General features: G+C 37.8%; 1 protein-coding gene across 1 annotated transcript; it reads left to right on the top strand.

Annotated features, from left to right (window-relative positions):
* Positions 1-10: 10 nt before the first annotated feature.
* On the top strand, positions 11-20,737 carry LOC116390141 (mucin-5AC-like). Its single transcript, XM_031859499.1, has 48 exons — positions 11-117; positions 233-271; positions 369-630; positions 1,679-1,793; positions 2,061-2,151; positions 2,235-2,341; positions 2,427-2,634; positions 2,728-2,853; positions 3,514-3,631; positions 3,720-3,858; positions 3,972-4,076; positions 4,201-4,270; positions 4,381-4,518; positions 4,610-4,774; positions 4,858-4,952; positions 5,066-5,192; positions 5,287-5,542; positions 7,261-7,310; positions 7,422-7,522; positions 7,679-7,830; positions 7,946-8,084; positions 8,165-8,272; positions 8,366-8,545; positions 8,630-8,869; positions 8,976-9,132; positions 9,329-9,457; positions 9,686-9,836; positions 11,093-11,136; positions 11,249-11,437; positions 11,531-12,076; positions 12,727-12,962; positions 13,791-13,962; positions 14,086-14,327; positions 14,423-14,606; positions 14,782-14,980; positions 15,078-15,256; positions 15,339-15,408; positions 16,145-16,284; positions 16,374-16,405; positions 16,493-16,661; positions 17,178-17,282; positions 17,399-17,439; positions 17,668-17,790; positions 18,412-18,513; positions 18,618-18,746; positions 19,159-19,198; positions 19,542-19,665; positions 19,834-20,737. The coding sequence occupies exons 1-48, from the start codon at positions 39-41 to the stop codon at positions 20,006-20,008; spliced, it is 6,888 nt and encodes a 2,295-aa protein (XP_031715359.1). The 5' UTR covers positions 11-38; the 3' UTR covers positions 20,009-20,737.
* The last annotated feature ends 903 nt before the right edge of the window (positions 20,738-21,640 follow it).

Below are 21,640 nucleotides of genomic sequence, written 5' to 3' on the forward strand. Positions count from 1 at the left end.
TCAACCATCCCTGTCAGGACAGGGACTACTCAAGGATCATGAGAACAGCCAGGATGCCACTTGAATGGGTAATACCATGGCTCACCCTCTACCTTGGACTATCAGCAGCCAGCACTGGTATGTACAGTCAATGGCATACAAAGAGAGCTGCATATATCAAATCCAACCTTATTGTGTAAACTGGATAATACTTTTGTCTGATATTATTGATAATGTGTCTTTCTTTTTTCAGTCATGATTCAGACGGTTTCCAAAATACCTGTATTTAGAGGTAATTTCTTTTTTCAAAGATGAAGGATAAAATACCAAAAAGTCATGTACAGTTTGAACTAGAGTGTAATGGATATTTATTTTTCTCCTTAATCAAGAAGTGAGACCTGCTCACAATGACCAGATCTGCAGTACATGGGGAAACTATCACTTCAAGACTTTCGATGGAGATTTCTTCCAGCTTCACTCTACTTGCAACTACGTCCTTGCGTCCCAGTGTAAAGGAAGCTATGAAAGTTTCAATATTCAGATCCAACGGCAGGAGATAAATGGGATCAGCACAATTGAAAAGGTCACTCTGAAACTGGATGGGGCCCTTGTGGAATTAGTCAAGACTTCAATCAAAGTCAATGAAGAGCCGTGAGTCTGTTTTTGCTTTTTTATTTGTTTTTTTTATTTATGACAATTTGTCACATTATAAGAACAGTGAGCAAAAAGCAAATAAGAAACAACAAATCAAACAAATATGAGGTAATGGGATGATCAGTAAATCAAGGCTAAGTTGCCAAATATAAAATAAAATATAGCACAGGGTACCTCAAATAATTATGAAAGATCTGTCTCATTAGTTAAATAAGCACACCACCGTTGTTCTCCCAATTGTTTTTTGAGTCGAATGGAGTAGGTCAACTGTTATAGAAGATGTAGGTGTTTAAATTTACAAAAAGCCAGTATTTTGTCACGCCATTTTTACTTGCTGCCAGCGTGACCTACCGGAGTTAGGTATCATCTTTGCTTAGCCCATCAGGGATATGTCCAAGAAAGAGGGGTGTTAATGTCAAACTGATACTAAAACTTAGGGTTTCTGAGATTGTTGCTAAATCCTTCCAGAAAGTCTGAATAGTGGGACAAGACCACAAAACGTGAGCGTGATCAACCATAATTTCTCTATAGTCCCTCCAGCAGCATATCTGAGTGCCAGTTTATTTGGACTTCTGTTTGAACATGATATAAAAGTGAATACAGTTTTTCCATCAGAACTCTTCCCAAGTTTTTTAACAATCTTGCATTATGGAAGTGATACCAGAATAGACAGCTTGTCGGTGTCTATGATCTCGCATTGCTGAAGTAAAATCGGGGTCATATACCGGCTATCTAGGTAATTTAATCTCTTTTTGGAGTTGGAAATATTTCACCACTTCCACCCATACTTTCAGTGAAACCCATTGACTCACCGTCTGCAATATTTCCTTCTCTTTACCAACACATGTATCCATTAAATATAACTCCATAGTCTTCCATTTGGCTACACAAGATGGGTTACACCCAGAGGTCTGAATTCTGTCGTATTGCTTGGGCCAGAGGTTTAATAACTGAGTCGGTGTTGATAATGTGACTTTTTATTACCAGCTGATGATCTGGTTCCAGTGATGGTTAATGTCTTATCCCCCTCCCCCTCTCCCTATAGCATCGCTATACCATTCAGCCAGGCTGGCATTTCGATTGAAAGAGTCGTGTCCTACGTGAAAATCGAGGCAAAAATGGGTTTGGTCGTCATGTGGAATGAAGAAGACTCCCTCTGGGTATGTGTATTCATTATGTCCTCGTACATTGCACGTACGTATAAATAATACCTCAAAATTGCTTTGTATTATTATTGTTGATAACTTACACTTATTTAGTTTTACTGCTGTTTGGGAGATTAGAGAATTGACTATAGGGGCATAAAGATTAATCCATGTTAAATCAAAGGGAAGTAATTTTGAAATAAAGTGCATAATATTAACAGTAGTTACGAGATTTCTTAATTAACTTACTCATTTCAACTCAAATTCTCACCTGGTTTTAAGATTGAGCTGGATACAAAATTCAAGAATCAGACCTGTGGCCTGTGTGGTGACTACAATGGAGTCCAGGTTTATGACGAGTTCATCAAAGAAGGTGAATATATAATAAAGCCAAAAGAATCTGTGCTCAAAATCAGTCTTCACATACGCTAAAACCTCTTTCTCCTCTTGAAACAGGGGAGTCTGTAAGTCTTGAAGATTATGGGAATCCTTGGATAGCCAATGGTCCTACTGAAGAGTGTGAAAGCATCCCCTCTCCCGTCACAGAGACCTGTGAAAATCAAGTATGTAAAAATGGCCTTTCACATAATTCTATACATAACAATAGTCAAGGTACATTTTGAATACATCATATACTTTGCCCCGCAGAAAGAACTCTGTGAAAACCTGCTGAAAGGAACTGCATTCCTCAGCTGTCAAACGCTGATTGATACTGACTCCTTTATCGAAGCCTGTCTGAAGGACCTGTGCCACTGTAGTAGCACCTCATGCTTGTGTTCAACCACATCGGAGTATTCTCGTCAGTGCGCTCATGCAGGCGGGGTACCACAGCAATGGAAGACAGCAAAACTGTGTGGTAAGAACATTAATGGTTGAGCTTAGACGTTTTTTACTGTAGTTGAATCAGAATCACTGTTTCTAAATGTTACTTTTTTTGTGTGTTGAATAGCAAAAACATGCCCTTTCAACATGCAGTATAAAGAATGTGGTAGTCCCTGTGCTGACACCTGCAGCAACCCCCAGAGAAGTCACGTGTGTGAGGATCACTGCTTAGATGGATGCTTTTGTCCAACTGGTAAGTTTCCTGATATTAAAACCAGCTCAGATGATGTTGGTAGTCCAGTAGATATCAGAGGGTTTACTTCCGTTCACACATGATTAATGTATGCTCTCTAATTACTTCATTTGTGCTCTTGACTTTTGAAATTAGTGTGCAAAATGAGTAATTCATGCTATTAAATTACCATCAAGTTGTTATAACAACAGAAGCAGGAGTTATAGATTAGGCGGCAGGCTAGGACCTGTGTGTATTTAGTTGCCTACAAATACTGAATCAATTACGTCTCGTTAATATAGTGAGTTTATCATTCATTACAGTTGTCCTTGTCCTCTCAACACTCTTCTTTGTACAGTTGAGATGTTACATTGTACATAACTTTGGCTGCAATCAGTTAGGTGCACTTATACATCTGTGTAGCCTAATGTACCGCAAATTAATAGAGAAAGTTGTCAGGCCATGGACAATGAAATGTAAATGAGGTGCTTGCATTTTATGCAGTTTTGTGTTGATCTTGGATGCACATAAACGATCTTGTTATCTTTTACATCCCTTAAATTTATGTTAAAATGGAAAAAATAAAGTTTATGTTGCATATGCACAAATTATTAATGGGGTTGACATTGTGTAGAACTGTTTACTTTACTAGACTAATCATGTCATTATGTTTCTCCCAAGGGACTGTTTTTGATGACATTACACAAAGGGGGTGTGTTGCTGCTGACACATGCTCCTGCTTACACAATGGCAAGCCATACAAACCAGGGGAATCATACTCAATGACATGTCAAACTTGGTAATTACTCACTATTTGCAATATAATGTTCATAACATGTGCATTTAAGGTGATCTGTACAATTGGACTGACTGAACTCTGTTGACAGCACCTGTACCCAGGCTCAGTGGCGCTGTGAGAATATAGACTGTCCTGGTATCTGCTCCATGCTGGGAGGCTGCCACATCTCCACCTATGATGACAAAATGTATTCCTTCCATGGACAGTGCTCTTATATTCTCTCCAAGGTGAGGCATTTCAAATTAAATTAATTCATCCTTTAATCCACATACAAAGGTGCAATGCTTGTTAATAAGCAAACTGCTTGTAATTAAGTGCATTTTTATCTTCTGGACTTTAGGATACCAACGGGATTTTCAGCGTCCTTGCTAACCTGGCCAAATGTAAAACGTCAGATAAGTCGACTTGTCTGACTGCAGTCACCCTACTACTGCCTAAATCCATGGTAAATTAACAGTATATTATGGTTTTCTCTTAATAAAGAGAACTTTTTAGGATTTTCTCCATTTCACATCTGCTGGAAAGGTTTATAAGGTTTTTTGACATATTGTCATTTTTTCCCACTGCAGAAGGTTGTAGTTGAAGCTAATGGACATGTTTCTTATAACAAACTGAACACTCCGCTGCCTCTTATCACGGGTAAGTGGTTGGTTCTTTTTAGTGCTCATTCGCCGGTGATATCGCAACATTTATTTGAGTTTGCTCAAATTAAATCTCTTTATTCAATGTGAAAATATATTCCCTTGCAGATGATATAACAGTCTTCAGCCCATCGACATTCTTCATTGTAATCCACACCAACTATGGGCTTGTTCTCGAGATTCAGCTTACCCCCATTATGCAGGTCTACATCAAAGTCAGTGTTTCCAATAAGGGAAAACTCAGGGGTATGTTTCACTTCTTTTGATTATAGTGTAAATGATCCGCCTTTTGCAATAAGTATTGTAGAAAGTATTAAGTACCATTACCTTTATCCAGGTCTTTGCGGAGATTTTAATGATGTGGAAGCTGATGACTTCAAGACCACAAATGGACTGACTGAGGGAACGGCTGGGACATTTGTCAACACATGGAAGACCAGACCATTGTGCTCTGATGTGACAAAAATAATTGGGGACCCCTGCATTTTGAACATAAACAAGGGTAGGTGACAGTCGTCATACTTCATATCTTGATATCATTGTTTTTAACATTTTACCAATAGACATGTTTATTTGTCTTTGTAGAGAAATATGCCCAACACTGGTGCGGCCTGCTGTCAGACCCAAAAGCGATATTTGCAAAGTGCCATTCTGTAATAAATCCAGAAGACTATGAAGCTGTAAGCAGTAATTTATTTTTGTATGCATGTGTGTATGTATTTGTGTTATTTTACCTATTTAACAATTTAACGTTTCACCTATTAATTGAGCTTGTTTCTGCTTCTCTCTCCAGTCTTGTACTTATGACACCTGTGCCTGTGATAACAGTGAGGAGTGCATGTGTGCTGCTATATCCTCTTATGTCCATGCATGTGCTGCTGAAGGTGTCGTATTGAATGGATGGAGGAACACTGTATGCCGTAAGTTAAACCTAAATTATCAAATGTAAAATAAATGAAGTCCATTTTCATTGATAATATTTAAACTCTAAGTGAACCTGTTTCCTTTCAAAAGAGAAATACATGACTGGCTGCCCTTCTACTTTTGTGTATGGCTACCAAATGACAAGCTGTGGTCGCACCTGCCGCTCTCTTAGTCAGTCAGACTCAACATGTGAGGTTGAGTTTACCCAGCTTGATGGCTGCGGCTGTGCTGAAGGAACTTACCTCAATGACAATGGACAGTGTGTGCCAGCCTCAAGCTGCTCCTGTTATATGGGAGACCAGCAGATAAGCCCCGGGCATATCATTAAAGTCAATGGACAAACTTGGTGAGTTTTTCAATATTTCAAGTAAAATGTAAGCAGAACAATAGTTTTTAATGATTATTATTGGGTTATTTTAGACTTTTATTTGTCAGCTGACGAAAGCGAGAAGAGAGAGATGAGAAGAGAGAGAGATGGGTTATGACATGCATCAAAAGTCCCGAGCAGGAGGAGAATAGGGAATATTGCGGGTCATAGGTGCCATCAGGGCTCCCCTAGAGCATTTCATTTTAACTGAACAAAAGTATCCTGCATTAGTGGGTCTCAAGCAGTGGCAGGCCGTCAGGGCCTGCAAGGCCTTCTCTGCTGGCCTAAACAGAATCACAAAGCTATATCTATTTTATAATTTAATACTTTCTCTTAAATACACTACATGTATTATAATTTATAAAAATATTTTTCCCATTATCTTATTTTCTCATTGCACAGCTACTGTCTTCCTCAGTTGCTCTGCTTCCAGTGCAGCTTGTTTTAAGTAGAGCTTTTATCCAATCAGATTTCACCTCTGTGTCTCTAGGTAAGAACAGAGACCCAGGCCTGCAGAGTCTCAGGTGCATCCAGTGTAGTTTAAGTGAATGGGGACGATATTGTTCATTGTCATAATGTTCAACCAATCAGATCTTTAGTTTGACATGTTGGGCGTATTCTTTAACGTGTCAGCACCTGCTAGCCGGCCTATAATGACGTCAGCATTGGTGCAGCTCAGTGTCCATGTGTAGCTCTGCCGCGAGGTGCAGAGTGTGCTGTGATTGGTCAGTGGGCGAGCACGTGACTATCGTGAAATGAAACTTAACAGCAGAGGCTGTCGGGTAGTGAATCACATCGCGTGATGCAGCTCAGCCAATCAAATATGGGCATTCTGAATGAGTGAGATGTACCACACACCATGACACAGGGGGCTGAGACGAGGAAAGACATTGCAGAGCAGTACATTCAAGTTGTGAAAGTAAAATCCTATGATAATCTCTTTGGGTCACGACTTGTCATTAAGGAATGATGGCGGATCCCACAGCCAGACCAGCTGAGAACATTATATGTTCCTGAATTTAGGCTTTTGCATTTTCTAAATGCTCTAGCATTATTCAAACGACTCTTACCGAACAGTTTAATACGAAGATGTACATAGTTACAGCCTTAAAAATGAATAATAGCTGTGGCGCCATCATGTGGTTATAAGGTGGTATTTCAGCTGCAGGACAGCAGTGAAGGCCTAGGTATAAAATGCACGGCCCACCACTGGTCTCAAGTGTGGGTCAATTTTGTCAACTTTTAAAGTGTAATGTTTATCTGGGACAGTGTTTTGTTTTTATTTTGAAGTGCCGATTCCCACAAGTGGCTTCCCTTTGTTCATTTGTATTTTCATTTTAAAAGTGTGTCACATTGGTTCAGTGGACAGCAAAAAGGTTCTGGGTTTGACCTTCCGGATTATTTCCCAAGTATTAAGTGATTGGAATCACTAAACTGCCCACATGAATCTGTTTGCATGTGTGATAGACCAGTGATCAGTCAGACGTACACTGCTTTTCGCTTAGTATGTGCTAAAAATGTCACCAGCTCCCTGCAAACCGTCAAGTAAGCCTATCTGTGTAAATGACTTAAAGAGAATTGCAGATCTATAGGCTACAAGTTGGGAGACACTGTCCACTGACCTCTGTTTTTGCTTTGCAAGAAATTGAGCAGAAACTAGTAAGAATTAACCTTGCGTGTCTTTCTATGTATTTCAGCTCATGCCACAGTGGAAAACTAGGATGTACAGGAACCCAAATAACTAAATGTTGGTACAAAGCACTCAGATCCTCATAGTAATCCTTCTATAACGAAGCACAGTAAAACCAACACCAAGCATACAGTGGTGTCCTTTGTAACACACTATCATTGTCATCAGCATGTACAGAGCCAATGATTTTCTTCAACTGCTCAAGCGCAAAGCCAAGTGACACGGGGTCCGAGTGCCAAAACAGCTGCCAGATGCTGGACGCAGAATGTGTAAGATTGAGAGACTGGTTCATAACTGTTGTTGAATATTCTACACATGTACATTAAAGCAGTATGTTGAATTATTTGCTATCATATCTGTTGTTGAATATTCTATACATGTATATTAAAGCAGTATGTTGAATTATTTGCTGTCACACTGTATAGGTCAGCACACAGTGTATATCAGGCTGCGTATGCCCTGCTGACCTGCTGTCGGATGGTAAAGGAGGTTGTATTAAGAAGGAGAACTGTCCCTGCACATATAATGGAGATTCCTATAATTCTGGACAGACTGTCACTGTGAACTGCAATACCTGGTAAGCCCTTTATTCTTCCCATACTAATGTAGGACTGTATCAGGTCACTGTTGTGTGTGTTGTTGTTTTTTCGAAGATGACTGACTTGACATCACTTAATCTATTTAAATCATAGCACCTGCAAAAGCAGAAAATGGGAATGCACAGATCGTGATTGTGATGGAACCTGTAACATATATGGAGAAGGGCATTACATCACTTTTGATGAAAAGAAATTCTCCTTTAATGGGGACTGTGGCTACGTCTTCACTCAGGTAATGCACAGACTTATATACAGTAGACTTTGTGATTTGTCAAAAGTCAGTGTTGTAATACTGACATCAATATCTTGCAGGATTACTGTGAGGGCGATATGAAGGGGACCTTTCGGGTCCTGACTGAGAGCATCCCATGTGGAACAACTGAAAGCATCTGCTCCACTGCTATCAAACTCTACCTAGGGGTACATAACACTATTATATGCATTTAGAATTACTTTTTTAATGTTGAAAATAATATTTCAGGGTTACAAATAAGCATGTTTTGTTTCTTTCAGAATAATGAAATTGTTCTTTCAGAGGAAAATGTGAGAGTTATCAAACAAAGCAAAGGGCTGGACATACCCTTTAAAGTCCACACTATGGGCATATACATTGTCATTGAGGCAAAGAATGGTCTTGTTCTCATTTGGAATAAGAAGACAACACTCACGATCAAACTCAAGCCCACATTCAAGGTGGGTGAGGAGATATACAGGCATTCAGATACATGTTAATAAGGTTGCCATTTTACAAATTAACTAGATCTCATTTCATCCCAGGGAAAAGTATGTGGTCTTTGTGGGAATTACGATGGAAATATCAAGAACGATTTTACCACCAGAAACAAAGAAGTTGTTGTTGAAGCCCTTGACTTTGGAAACAGCTGGAAAGTGTCACCTACCTGCCCTAATGCTAAAACACACAAAAATCCCTGCAGTCTGTACTCACACAGGCAAGCATGGGCATTAAAACACTGCAGCATTATCAATAGTATAGCATTTGCTGGTTGCCATTCAAAGGTAAGAAATCTGCCAAATAACAGTCTACTCAATTACTGTCTGTATAATTAGCAATCAGAATATAATCCAGACTCTACTTGCATTTACAATGGTTTCTTTCAAAAAGGTGGATCCACAAAACTATTATGATACTTGTGTGAAAGACACTTGTTCCTGCAACACAGGAGGAGACTGTGAATGTTTCTGCTCGGCTGTAGCAGCCTACGCAGCAGCCTGTAATGAGGCAGGAGCCTGCGTGAAATGGAGGACTCCCACAATCTGCCGTGAGTGTTTTATTTGTGTTTCTGTAAGGACGTAAACCAAAAAAGCAATGTGATTGTAATCACCATCTGTCATTAGTCATTTAAAATATTGAATTTACAAATAAAGTCTGACTTGCATTTTATTACGAAGATTTTATATATGAATAAGCAATCTTATATTGTATCTTTTTAATATTCCTTTCTTTTGTTTCATTAGCTCTGTTCTGTGATTTTTACAACCCTGATGGCGAGTGTGAATGGCACTATGAGCCCTGTGGAAAACCATGCATGAAGACATGCAGCAATCCCTCAGGAGCATGCTACAATCACATTCCAGCACTAGAAGGTAGAAATGACATAAATGTAATAGTGTATGTATTTTTAAGGTTTTTAATCAAAGAGTTAACCATGTTTGGTGTTTTCTAGTAAAGCCCACTGGTTAAGCACAATTGTGCTTAATGTTAAGGATTTTTCTTTCACCGCACAGAGATTCTCACTTGAGTTAGGCTAGACTTCCTGTCTGTAACTTTTGGGTGCTAGTTCTGCAATTTACAATAACATTTCATTTTTTAAGGTTGCTATCCAAATTGCCCACCTGAACGATCTTATTTGGAAGAAGATACAATGCAGTGTGTGTCTCAGGAAAACTGTGGCTGCTATGATAACGAAGGGAAGCATTATAAAGAAGGGGCGCTCATGCCTCCTCAGGAAATCTGTCACAAGTGGTAGGTCACTTTCCATCTTAATAATAATATTTATATCATACAATATACACAATATCTATATATGAAATAAATTAAGGTAATTGTGAAAAAAAACAAATAAGACAATAACATAAGACATAAGGGCAACCACTATTGCAAATGCGTAGCGCAGATCACAGTTAAGTGTGCAGCGTGGCCAGTGCGTCAGACACGCCTGGCGCACCTTCGGCACACTTTGATACAGAGTGGAATAAGCAAGAATATATTATCATATATTCTAGGTGGGCTTGTTAGAGATTGTGACAATCATGGCCAATCACATTTGTTACTTTCATCCCCTTTATACAGAAGACTCTCCCCGTCATTTTGGGAATGTTTGTCAGTTTGAGAACCCTTAAGAAAGTTTCCCTCAGAGGAAACGTGTTGATGTGTGGGACCTGCAAAGCTTCATATATGCCCCCCCCCCCCCAAGACCCTCAAAAGGGATAAGGGGGTATAGCTAATGGATATATGGATGGATCATTTTTGTTTCTGAATATGTTTAAGATCCTACTGTCTACTTTCTGTGCATAATACTGCACGATTTTATTTATCATCACAATCCATACAATAACCATTTACAGTTAAAAACGTGTTTGTTGCTAGTTGTACTGTATTTTTTATTTATGTTTGAGTTGGTCAGATTTCTTTTACATGGAAAAATAATTGCTGACAATATGGAAAGAATTAGCTGCTTAACCTTCATATTGCAACATCAGAATTATTCTGGCAATGATCCTCTTTTGTTTCTGAGAACACCAACCTAAGGTTAACTATCTATATGATATACAGTCACTAAAAAGGCCATCATTGTAGGCTACCGGGGATGAAAGATGGCGGTAAGAATCAATCTGTAATTTTTGTTCTTTCATCTGGCTGAAAAATGTAGACTAAAAGTGGAAACACAAGCAGAACGTTAAGAAATTGGGTATTATATGAATGCACCTTCACCAAATGAAGTGGCCAAGATATTATAGGCGCTTCTCCTCACACTTGGCGCAAAGCAATTTACAAAGATACTGATAACAGATTACACAGAAATCCATCGTGTAAGTCTTCAAGTATTGCATGTTTATCCAGCAAGCCAGTGCATGGACTGATCAGTGTCCTGTGAGGAGCTCTGGAATAATGTAATATCATAATTCTAATTATTTACTCTATCGATAGATTGATCAACAACTAAAAAAGGCCCACTGTGTAATTGCTTTTAAATATTCCCTCTCTTGTCTACCTTTTAGTTATTGTTCTTCAACAAAGATGGAGTGCATCTATGACATCCAAAGTAAGTATGGTTATGACCATTTCTGTGATGTGATCATAACACAAGGATTAATTAAGAGACAATAGAATGAATCTATGAAAAAAACGATTATTAATGATTATTTATTTTGCAGCTTGCACTTGTTCATACAAAGGAGATCTGTACAAGTATGGAGAGACAGTCTATAACACACATGATGGAAATGGAACCTGTATCACGGCTGTTTGTGGAGCAAAAGGAAATATTACAAGAATCATAGAGACTTGCTCTACAACTACACCCATCCAGAGATCAACAACAGTCTTTAATTTTGAAACAAGTGGTAAGAATAAAAAGCTATAAAAATGCAAAGGTGTGTATGATTTCCAAAATACGCAGTGTCTGTGACAGTTTATTCTTTTTTTGACAATCATAGAGAGACCGACCACAACAACAATCACACAAGAATACGCAACAACCACAGAAAGGCCCACCATTTCAACAACAACCGCAAAGGCAACGACAACGATCACAGAACATCCCATTACTACTGCTGTTACAACAACTACAACGCCTGCCACAACAACCCCTGAAGTTGTAACAAATACAGTGTTTACAACAGCACCATCAACAGGACCCATGGTCACGATTACAGCTACAAAAGCCACAGAAAAATCCAGCACCGAAGCTACTACAACCACAGAAAAAACAACAGTGACAGAAATATCAACCCCCACAACCACAGAAAAGGAACAAACTACAGCTGCCACAACATCTGAAGAACCCAGCACCCCAGTAACAACCACAGAAAAGCCTACCAAAAAGACAACCCAAACTCTAACTGAAACACCCACAATCACAGAAGAATCCACAGCAACAACTACCATTACAGAAAAACCCACCACTTTAATTCTTCAGTCTTCAACAACAGGCGGAACAACTTTATGTTCCTGCAAGTACATGGAGCAATTGTTTTCTCCTGGTAAGCAATTGGTTATTGCCTCACTTGTTGTTCATTTTATCATTATTAATATTTTGGTCATGGTTACACCTGTCCTTAGAATGCAACTTGGCACATCTAATTCAAGGTGCAGCCTAAACTCCAAGGTATTCATCCTCAAACCTTGTTTGCATTGAGATCTATAATCATAATCCACAGTCTGATTTACCCTTCATCCCTTTTGGATCTTGTACAAAACTCGATTTGGTAAAATTGATGTACATATCCGCAGTCCATGCGTTCCGAAAAAAAACCCAATACACTTTATTCTCTTCGCGGAAGATGTTTTTCATCTTTTTCCATGCTTATAGTTGGTTATGGCACCTGCACAGTGAAGGGATAAGTCATCACTGAAACTGGAAAATTCAGTCACGACTACATTCCTACTGACGTCTATTGCCAAAATGGGGAAATTAGAACTATTAATGATAATGTACAATTAAGTTAGTTCTGATCATGGATCCAGACATATACTTCATATTGTAGTGTCCATTTAGAAAACTTTAATGTGAATAGAATAGTATTCACAAATGTTGCATTATAAAGACAGCTGTAACCCTGGCACTGTAACTTTTTTTTTCTCACACATTCGTCATTTTGGATTTAACTGCCTTGGTTTTATTCTCATATAGGTAGCTTCATGTACAATAAGACTGATGGAGAAGGCTGGTGTTTCACTGCATATTGCAATTTGACATGCAATGTTGAGAAGCTTGCTAGACCATGTCACCATGCGACTCCACCAACTCCTACCACCACAACAAGCTCTGGCACTACAAAACAAATTGGCTCTACAACTGCCAGTACAATTGCTTCATCCACAGTGAAGCGTCCCAAAGACTGTTCATATCTGGAGCCACCTCGAGAGGTATTTGAATTTAGTTAAACAAGGAACAAATCATCTTAACTGGCATTGTTTAAAGAGTGTCTATTCTGAGAGAGCGCCTGAAACAAGGTCTTTGATTCCTTTGGATAAAAATAAGGCATTTTAATGCATATTCTGCACACTCTCATTGGTCTTTTAAGCTGTCAATGAAACCATCAACATTAAAGTGCAACCGTAGTCAATAAATTCAATTCAACATGCAATTACTGATTAATTTGAAAAGCCTCAAATACATCCATATTATTGATGGGTGCTTCTTTGTTGATTTTCACACCTTAGGTCTTCCCTGGAAAAAATCTCCAGTCGAGTAGAAGTATCTTATATCATTAGATATTTTCCCCCAGTAGTTGCAGAATATTGGAACAAAGGTCAATGGATTTTTAATATAATTTAATTCATTAGTGTCCCCATTAGCTCAATTAAAACAGAGGGTAATCTCTTTAGGGTCTTATCACAAACCACATTAACAAACAACATAAAAACACTTTCATACACACCATAAGACCAACTCACAACATACGAAACTAACAGAATGAGATATTGATACATAAACAAAACAAATAGCTCCATAAATAAAATGATTTACATATAAGTAATATAACTTTACTGTGTACCTCATACAGTATGTCACTACAGGTTACATCTACAAATAAATCCAACATAACAATTATTGAAGAATGTCAAGCTATTAGTGGGATTGATAATAACATCTATGCATATACTGTGTCTCATTAGCACTGATCAATGTAAAATCATAGCATTTATTTCACTGGTAGTAGATTACTAAAAGTACTACTTTGCCATTTATAGGATGGTGAGTCCTGGAGTTCAAACAACTGCACCACAGAAACATGTGATAATGGAAGAGTAACAACAGAACATGTGCCATGTGAACCAGTCACCATGCCTGTATGTGAAAATGTGCGGCCACCAGTCAGGGTTTATGATGAAGGGGGCTGCTGTTTCCACTATGACTGCACATGTAAGTGAAAACCTTTTAACATTTCACATTCAAGCAACATCTTTAAATACCACAATAAAACGTACAGTATAATTATTTTGCTTTGATGTAAAACTCAATGTTATCTCAATCTAATATTTGCAGGTGTTTGCACTGGCTGGGGAGATCGTCATCATCTGACATTTGATGGCCAGCACTACAGCTTCCAGAAAAACTGCACATACGTCCTTGTCAAAGAGATCGTTCCTCGACACAATTTTAAAATTCTTATCGACAACGAAAACTGTAATCCCGAAGGAACTGGTGCCTGTGCTAAATCCTTGATCGTGTATTACAAAAACTATGAAGTTATTCTTACACAGGAGAGAAACCCAATCGTAAATAAGGTACATTTTGCCACACAAATTTAAACTTATTTAAATTACTTTTTTTAAATATATTTAAATGATATGCAGTGCTAATGATGATGAAAATTGTTTAGGTATTCATCAACGGCAAGCAGGTAATCCCAACCTACTCCAATGATGACTTCACCGTAACTAGTACAGCAATTGAGCTGCTTTTGAGAATTCCGGAAATTGAAGCCATTGTGATGTTCAAAGCGCTTTTTTTCAGCATTGACCTGCCGTTTTCCCTTTTCCACCACAACACAGAGGGACAGTGTGGTAAGCTGATAATCAATTTGTTGTTAGAATAACACAGAAAATGAGGCTGCATGTTACGTTCATAGAGGAAAATACGTAAACAGTCCTGGATTTAATATGTAAGTGCCAATGGATGTACCACATGTGGTAACACATGAGCTGTAATATCTGTCATTTTACTATTTACTTTCACAAGGTAACTGTGACAATAACAGGACAAATGACTGCAGATTACCAAATGGCCAGATTAATCCCGCATGCTCTCAAATGGGACAGTGGCATATATCGGATAAGAATAAACCATATTGTGAGAACCCATCTCCTCCACCAACACCAAAACCAACAGCTACAGGAAAACCCTGCCAACCTGATATCTGTGAAATTCTGATCAGCCAGTAAGAATTTACAGAATAGATATGAACACAATATGTCAATTAATTCTTGAGTATCACTCTGATTAACAGCTGTCTTCCTTCTGATTTGTACATTAAGGGTGTTTGAGGAATGCCACAAAGTAATCCCACCAACACCATTTTACGAGAGCTGTAAATTTGATGTTTGCTACATGGAAAGTTCCACCATTGGTTGTTCCAGTATGGAGACATATGCCATGATGTGTGCTGAAGCATCTGTCTGTATAACCTGGAGGAATGCTACAAATGGACAGTGTGGTAGGAGAGGTTCAGTTCAGTAGAAAGCTAACTCAATTTTTTCATAATTTTGATGTTTAAATCTATTTTTCTCTTGTCGTAGAACTTGAATGTCCACACAATATGGTATACAAGCCTTGCGGGCCAATTGTTGTTCCAACTTGCAATGCAAGGTACAGTAATCGCTCAGTTTTATTATCAATATCATGAATCAAATAATGTCAGCAGCTTGTAATTTAACAAGACTTAGTTTCTATAGCCATGCTAGCAGCTCTGAGAGGCTGTAATTAGGCTGAACCAAATGCAAACATCAGCATGCATAACATGCACACAATGACAATGCAAACATGCTGATGTTAAGCACTGATTTTTACCATTATCACCATCTTAGTTTTGCGTGTCAGCCAGCTAGGGATGTAATTAGTTTTGCAGGTATTTGGTGATAAATCAAAACAAATAAAAATGTTGACTTGATGATAGGGGTTGATGAAAAGTGAATGGATTACCAAAGTCATTACAAACTAATCCTGAGGGGTTCTTGGATGTCTGTACCAAATGACTGCAATCCACCCAATAGTTTTGATAGTTTTCACTTAAAACCACAAATGTCAACCTCATGGTTGTTGTAGAGGGAATGTCGGGATCAACAAAGGCATTAGGATTCACCCTCTGGGGACCATGAATGTCTGTACAACTGTTTAAAAGAGTTGTTGAAATATTTCAGTGTGGACCAAAGTGGTGGACCAACAGACCAACACTGCTATCTATAGAGCCATACCGCTAGCATGGCAAAAAAACAAAACAATACTGCATTATACTCATCACTTATGCATTATTAATTAATTTATACTTTTATTTTTCTGAAATAATTATGTGTTTTTTTTCACCATCAATTCTCTTCATATTTAGATCCAATGAGAGGCATGCACAACAATGCCAGGAAAGAAATGGCAAAAAAAACCAAGCTTGTGATGACATCATAGAGGGATGTTTCTGCCCAGAGGGGATGACCCTGTTCAGCACAATTTCTGACCTCTGTGTCACCTCCTGTAAGATCATTTTATTGTTGTGAAGAAAAATCTGATTCTTTGAGAATGAATTAATGTTTCGGTAAACTAATTTTTTTGTATTGTTAAAGGTTGTACTGGACCTGACGGCCAACCTAAACAGGTAAATGCTACCATACGTGACTGATAATCATTATTCACAGAGTATTTGTTGCTGACACGTTACGAACTCTGTTCCGTCTTAAAACAGAATGGTGAGACTTGGCAGAGCAACTGTAATCAGTGTACTTGTGATGAGGACACTCAGAGTGTTCAGTGTAAGCCTCTCACATGTCCCACTGAGGAGCCAATAACCTGTACCAAGGAAGGTGAGCTGTTGAAGAAGCGCAAAGTGGACTGCTGTGATAGACAGACCTGTGGTGAGTGATTCAAAGTAACATACCTTCATCTGCCGACAATTTTTAATGGAAGGATCTTTCGATGATTTAGTGGGAACTTCACTCATTTTATACATAAATATCAGTTTTCTCATAATAAGGAGTACTACTCCTTATTATTAGTTTGTGAAAACAGTTGCATATATCTTATTTCCTCTTCTGCATAATAGCTTTCCAAAGCCAGAGAAAATACACTCAGATGCCAGTTTATTGGGTTGTCTTTGCTAAACCGAATGCAGTCTAATACAACTATTGTGCTATAAATCCTAAATACCTCAATGTAGGTTAAAATGTTCAATGTTTTGTTGTAACTGTTTTAGAGAGTTGATTGGACTTCGTATGAACTGAATATACTGTATCAGTATCATACAGGATACTCAAAGTGCCTTCTTAGTAGGTAACAACAAGTAATCGTCTATTTTCCAGGAGTACCTGTTAATAGTTAATTTGTTTGTCATACTTACCAGCCTTTGAAATGTCTTTCCTTTTAACGAACAGAATGTGATAGGGACCTCTGTGCGTTGCATAAACAGAAGTGCGAACTAGGATTTGAGTTGGAGATCCAAATGTCAAATGACACTTGCTGCCAGTCTTACAGCTGTGGTAAGCTTTCCATATAAGTTTCAGTTCCATTTGCTTTGTGTTAGTGTGTGAAAGACTTCAAACTAAACTATGCATAAGCCTTTAATGTAATCATATTTGTCATTATTTTAATCTAGTACCCAAAGGCGTCTGTGTCTTCAATGATACTGAGTACAAGGTAAGGAATAATATTCTGTATATATCTTAAATGTGCACAAATAAGAGTATACTTGTTTGTTAAAGTGTTACTAAAACACTGCAATCTTTAAATTAACTATACGATAAATTAAGTATTATCTTAACAATAGTATTTAAGTTAAACATAGATGTTGTTAGACAATAGTGACATTTAATTTGCTGGCCTTATATGAAATACAGCTAAGACTCTGCGTTTCATTGTTTACAGCCAGGTATGGATTTCTTCAAAGACCCATGTGAATCATGCAGCTGTACTAACAATCAGGATCCCGGAAGCAAGTTGAACCACCTTATGTGTTTTGTGATAGACTGTGGCCCACTGTGTCCAGAGGTACGTTTGTATGTAACTATCAACAGCATTGCAGTTTTTAATTAAATAGGAAGTAAAGGTATATAGTGTACAAAAATGTTTACCATGAGAGCACATGCTTTTGTGTTGATCTGTTTACCATTTGCAGATGCATAGACTTTGCTGTTTATGTGCACATGACGACAGGTTTGAAGATGTGTTTTGTTCGAGTTTAACAAAAAAACAAAACTTAACAAAACTACAAGATTTTTTTTTACTTATCCGTGTTATGTCTAGTCTCTAGTCATGCAAATGTTTCGGTTGTATTTGCACAGGTTTGAGACATCTGTCTCTGAGATTTCTGCCGCCTTCCAAATTTAAACAAAAGGGGAATGTAATGACAAAAAATTGTAGTGTTTTGAGCACCACAAACCAAACTACATTCACCCCAATTTGGGTGGCAGCAAGAATCTCAGAGATGGATATCTTAAACCTTTAACATCAGAATGGCTTGATATAACTTTTGGGGTAAGTGAGCTACAAGTTCTTTATTTAATTTGGATGAACGAGACAGTATAGTAAATACTACTTATTAGTTATTATGTATACATTTAATTGAATGAAGTTGCACACTATTTTGATTTGTGCTTTTTTTCCTAATAGGGCTATGTGTATGAAAACCAACCTGGACAATGTTGTGGATCATGTAAAAAAAACAGCTGTGTTGTGGAGGTCCCAGGCTTCACTTCTCCGATAATCATTAAAGTAAGTACAGTGTAATGGGAACATCTTCAGAAATCTGTCACCTTAAATTTTGGTACCAGTCAATGTTTATGTTCACTAATTGACCTCTTCTATACCTCTGACAGCCTTCTCAGTCTTGGTCACCGCCAAATGATAAGTGTATCAAGTATGATTGCCAAAAGGTGAAGGATGACTTCATAACCTTTAAAAGTCTAACAACATGTCCTGCATTTGATCCAGCAAACTGCATTCCTGTGAGTATAATCCAGTCCTGAAACAAGCAGAAGTTCTTATTTCTGTCAGCTATAATCTTTGTAAATAACTCTGAACTGGTGCTGACTCATCCTACAGTGCACTTTACATCCAAACTGTAGAATATGGGGTTAGTTTAGCTATTTCTGTTAATGCATTGGGTACCATGCACAAAAAGGATTTCCATTTCTGATCGTAGACTTTTGGTAAATGGGATGAAATTAGATGAATGGGCAATGAGAAATATGAGAGACATCAATACACAAAATGTGCTGAAATACACAAATACATAGTGAAGAAGAAACTGCATTATATATTGCACCAGTAATACTGTACACATGACGCATAAGAGACTCTATATCAGTCTATGTTGTTTATCTGCATATTTTACAATCCATATTGTTTATATTACAGGGAACTGAACAAAGTGATAACATCGGTTGTTGCAAAACTTGTAAGTATGAGTCAATAAAATGTATTCAAATTACACAATATCACTGTCATCCTCTGTTACTCATAACATGCGTCAACAGTGGTAAAAAACAATTATCCAAAGACCATTTTCACTATTGATTAATATGTTGATATTTTCTAAAAATGTTCATAATTCAGAAGCTGGATTGTTTTTCATTTGAATTAAAAGTGAACTCAAATTATTACTAGATTACCCATGATGCAGTTTTTGCATAAAAACAGAGCCTAAAACTCCACATATTAGAGGTTTTATTTTATTTTGCCACTGAAATGACACAATGTTTTGCAGCAAGATGAAAAAAATGTTCATGTGCCATTCACAGGTACTCCAAAAAGCAACTGTCAAATGAGCAAGAACACCACCTATCTGCAGACAAAGGACTGCAAGTCAGTTGTGCCAGTGGAAATTACAGCCTGTGCAGGACCTTGTGGAGCGTCCTCATCAATGTGAGATTTATAACAAAATATCTGAGAGATGTAGAGTACAAACTACTAACTCAATCATGCTGAAATCACCTGCTCAGTTTTCATGTGTAGTTTCAAGATATATGTTTTGTTCACATTGAACAGCAAGTGACTGACACTGATCCCGTCTGAAACTGCCTCTATTTACAGGTACTCTGCGGAAAAAGAGCTTTTGATGCATTCATGCTCATGCTGTCAAGAAATGGCCACCAGTAAGAAGGAGGTGGAGATGACCTGTAATGATGGCAGAAAGATAAAGCACTACTACATTTCAGTTGACAAGTGTGGTTGCCAAGTCGCTAAATGTCAGGACATCTCAGACTAATGTAAAAAATTAGCAAGACAACATTGAAAACTAAGCTTAGTTGAAGGAGAAAATTAACTAATATACTTACATAAACATTAACAAATCCTCTCCAAAAACTATTAGCTAGTCGAGACTCAATATGTGAAGACCCACACCTCTGTGTATTCAGCAGCCCCAAATAAGGGTAGATAAGTTTAACCTTTTAAACAGCAGAGCTGTTGTGGTCGGAATTTTTGTAACCCCCTGGAAGTTGTCCCTTTATACTCATCATCTTCTCATTTATTGTCAGGGAGGCAGGTCCACATAGTGCCCTGTCATGTCAGCACATATTTGTGTCCTGGTGTCTCTTTTAGCTTTTGAAGAGGATTTTCCTTTTATGGAAACTTAACAATGTGGTGTTTTCAATCTTAGAGGGTGTTTCTCTTTCTTTTACTGTAAATGACTTGAGAGTCAAAAATACACAAGAATGGCTTCAGATATTATAGAACACTGTAGTAATATTTTCTTTTGGGGAAAGGGATTATATTTGTGGTAAAATGTGAAAGATTTGAAACATGGATTTGAATTTTAAATGATTGTTGGTCATTATTTTAAACAGCTCCATCTATGTTGATGAATTAACTCACAACCCATTGAATATATAAATAAAAGAAGGTACGAATACTCAGGCTATCTTTGCCCTGCATCTTATGTGTCAAACTTCTGCAAATATGAATGTCTTTATTGTCATTAAAATCTAATGTTTACTCGCAATTCTGTGTTCTTGTTTTTTATATGGACTTGTCTTGAAGTGTTTGCATGATGCACTGATGGTAGCGAGAAGAATCTCTTCACATCAATAGAAAATGTATTTATTTTGCCTATGGCAGTGCACCATCATTTATAGTTGTATATGTATTAAATATTATTTTATATGTAGTCAGTCACCATCAAACACATACGTTGAGTCACAGTTTAATTTCAATAATGAATCAACTTAAGAAATATATTTTTTGCAAGTAATACTTCTAAAATAAAAAAGCATAACTTTTCCCCAATATACAGTAATCAAAACATTGTATTTACTAGTGTACTGTATTCTCTAGTAGTGTTAGCACTGGGTGCACAATCAAAACTTGGGGAGCATAGTTATTGCTAACACATTGTGTTGTCTTGGTTGAATTAACAAGGTTGCTGTCAATAAACTGGACTGGACTGACCATACATGCACTTTACAAAAAGGCTCAGAGCAGACTCTATCTGCTGAGGAGTGCAGGGAGCACTCCTGAGGACCTTCTTGGACTCTGTGGTGGCATCAGCCATTTTTTATGGAGTGGTCTGCTGGGGCAGCAGCATCTCGACAGCTGACAGGAAGTGACTAAACAAACTTATCAAGAAGGCCAGCAGTGTGCTGGGGTGTCCACTGGATACGGTGGAAGTGGTGGGAAACAGGAGGATGATGGCTAAGCTATGTGGCAGCTCTGTGCAGCTCCTTCAGCCACCGGTTGATTCACCCCCTCTGTGCAATATAAATACACTGTGCAATACAAAAATCATTCTGTCTGTGTATATAATATTTTTTGTTATATTTTAACTATTGCGGATTTTTACTTTTTTACTTAGTTAATATTCTTTACTGTTTATTATTATTTACTTATTTATAATACTTGT

The sequence above is a fragment of the Anarrhichthys ocellatus genome, unplaced genomic scaffold, assembly GCF_004355925.1.
Source record: "Anarrhichthys ocellatus isolate YVR2014 unplaced genomic scaffold, GSC_Weel_1.0 scaffold2, whole genome shotgun sequence".
Classification (NCBI taxonomy): domain Eukaryota; kingdom Metazoa; phylum Chordata; class Actinopteri; order Perciformes; family Anarhichadidae; genus Anarrhichthys; species Anarrhichthys ocellatus.

What these genes read in the sequence shown, in the direction of transcription:
- LOC116390141 (XM_031859499.1), top strand. Translation starts at nt 39, where the DNA reads ATGAGAACAGCCAGGATGCCACTTGAATGGGTAATACCATGGCTCACC. An exon ending in TGACGAGTTCATCAAAGAAG is followed by an intron (nt 2,152 to 2,234) that starts GTGAATATATAA and finishes CTCTTGAAACAG; the next exon opens with GGGAGTCTGTAAGTCTTGAA. An exon ending in TTGCTGGTTGCCATTCAAAG is followed by an intron (nt 8,870 to 8,975) that starts GTAAGAAATCTG and finishes TCTTTCAAAAAG; the next exon opens with GTGGATCCACAAAACTATTA.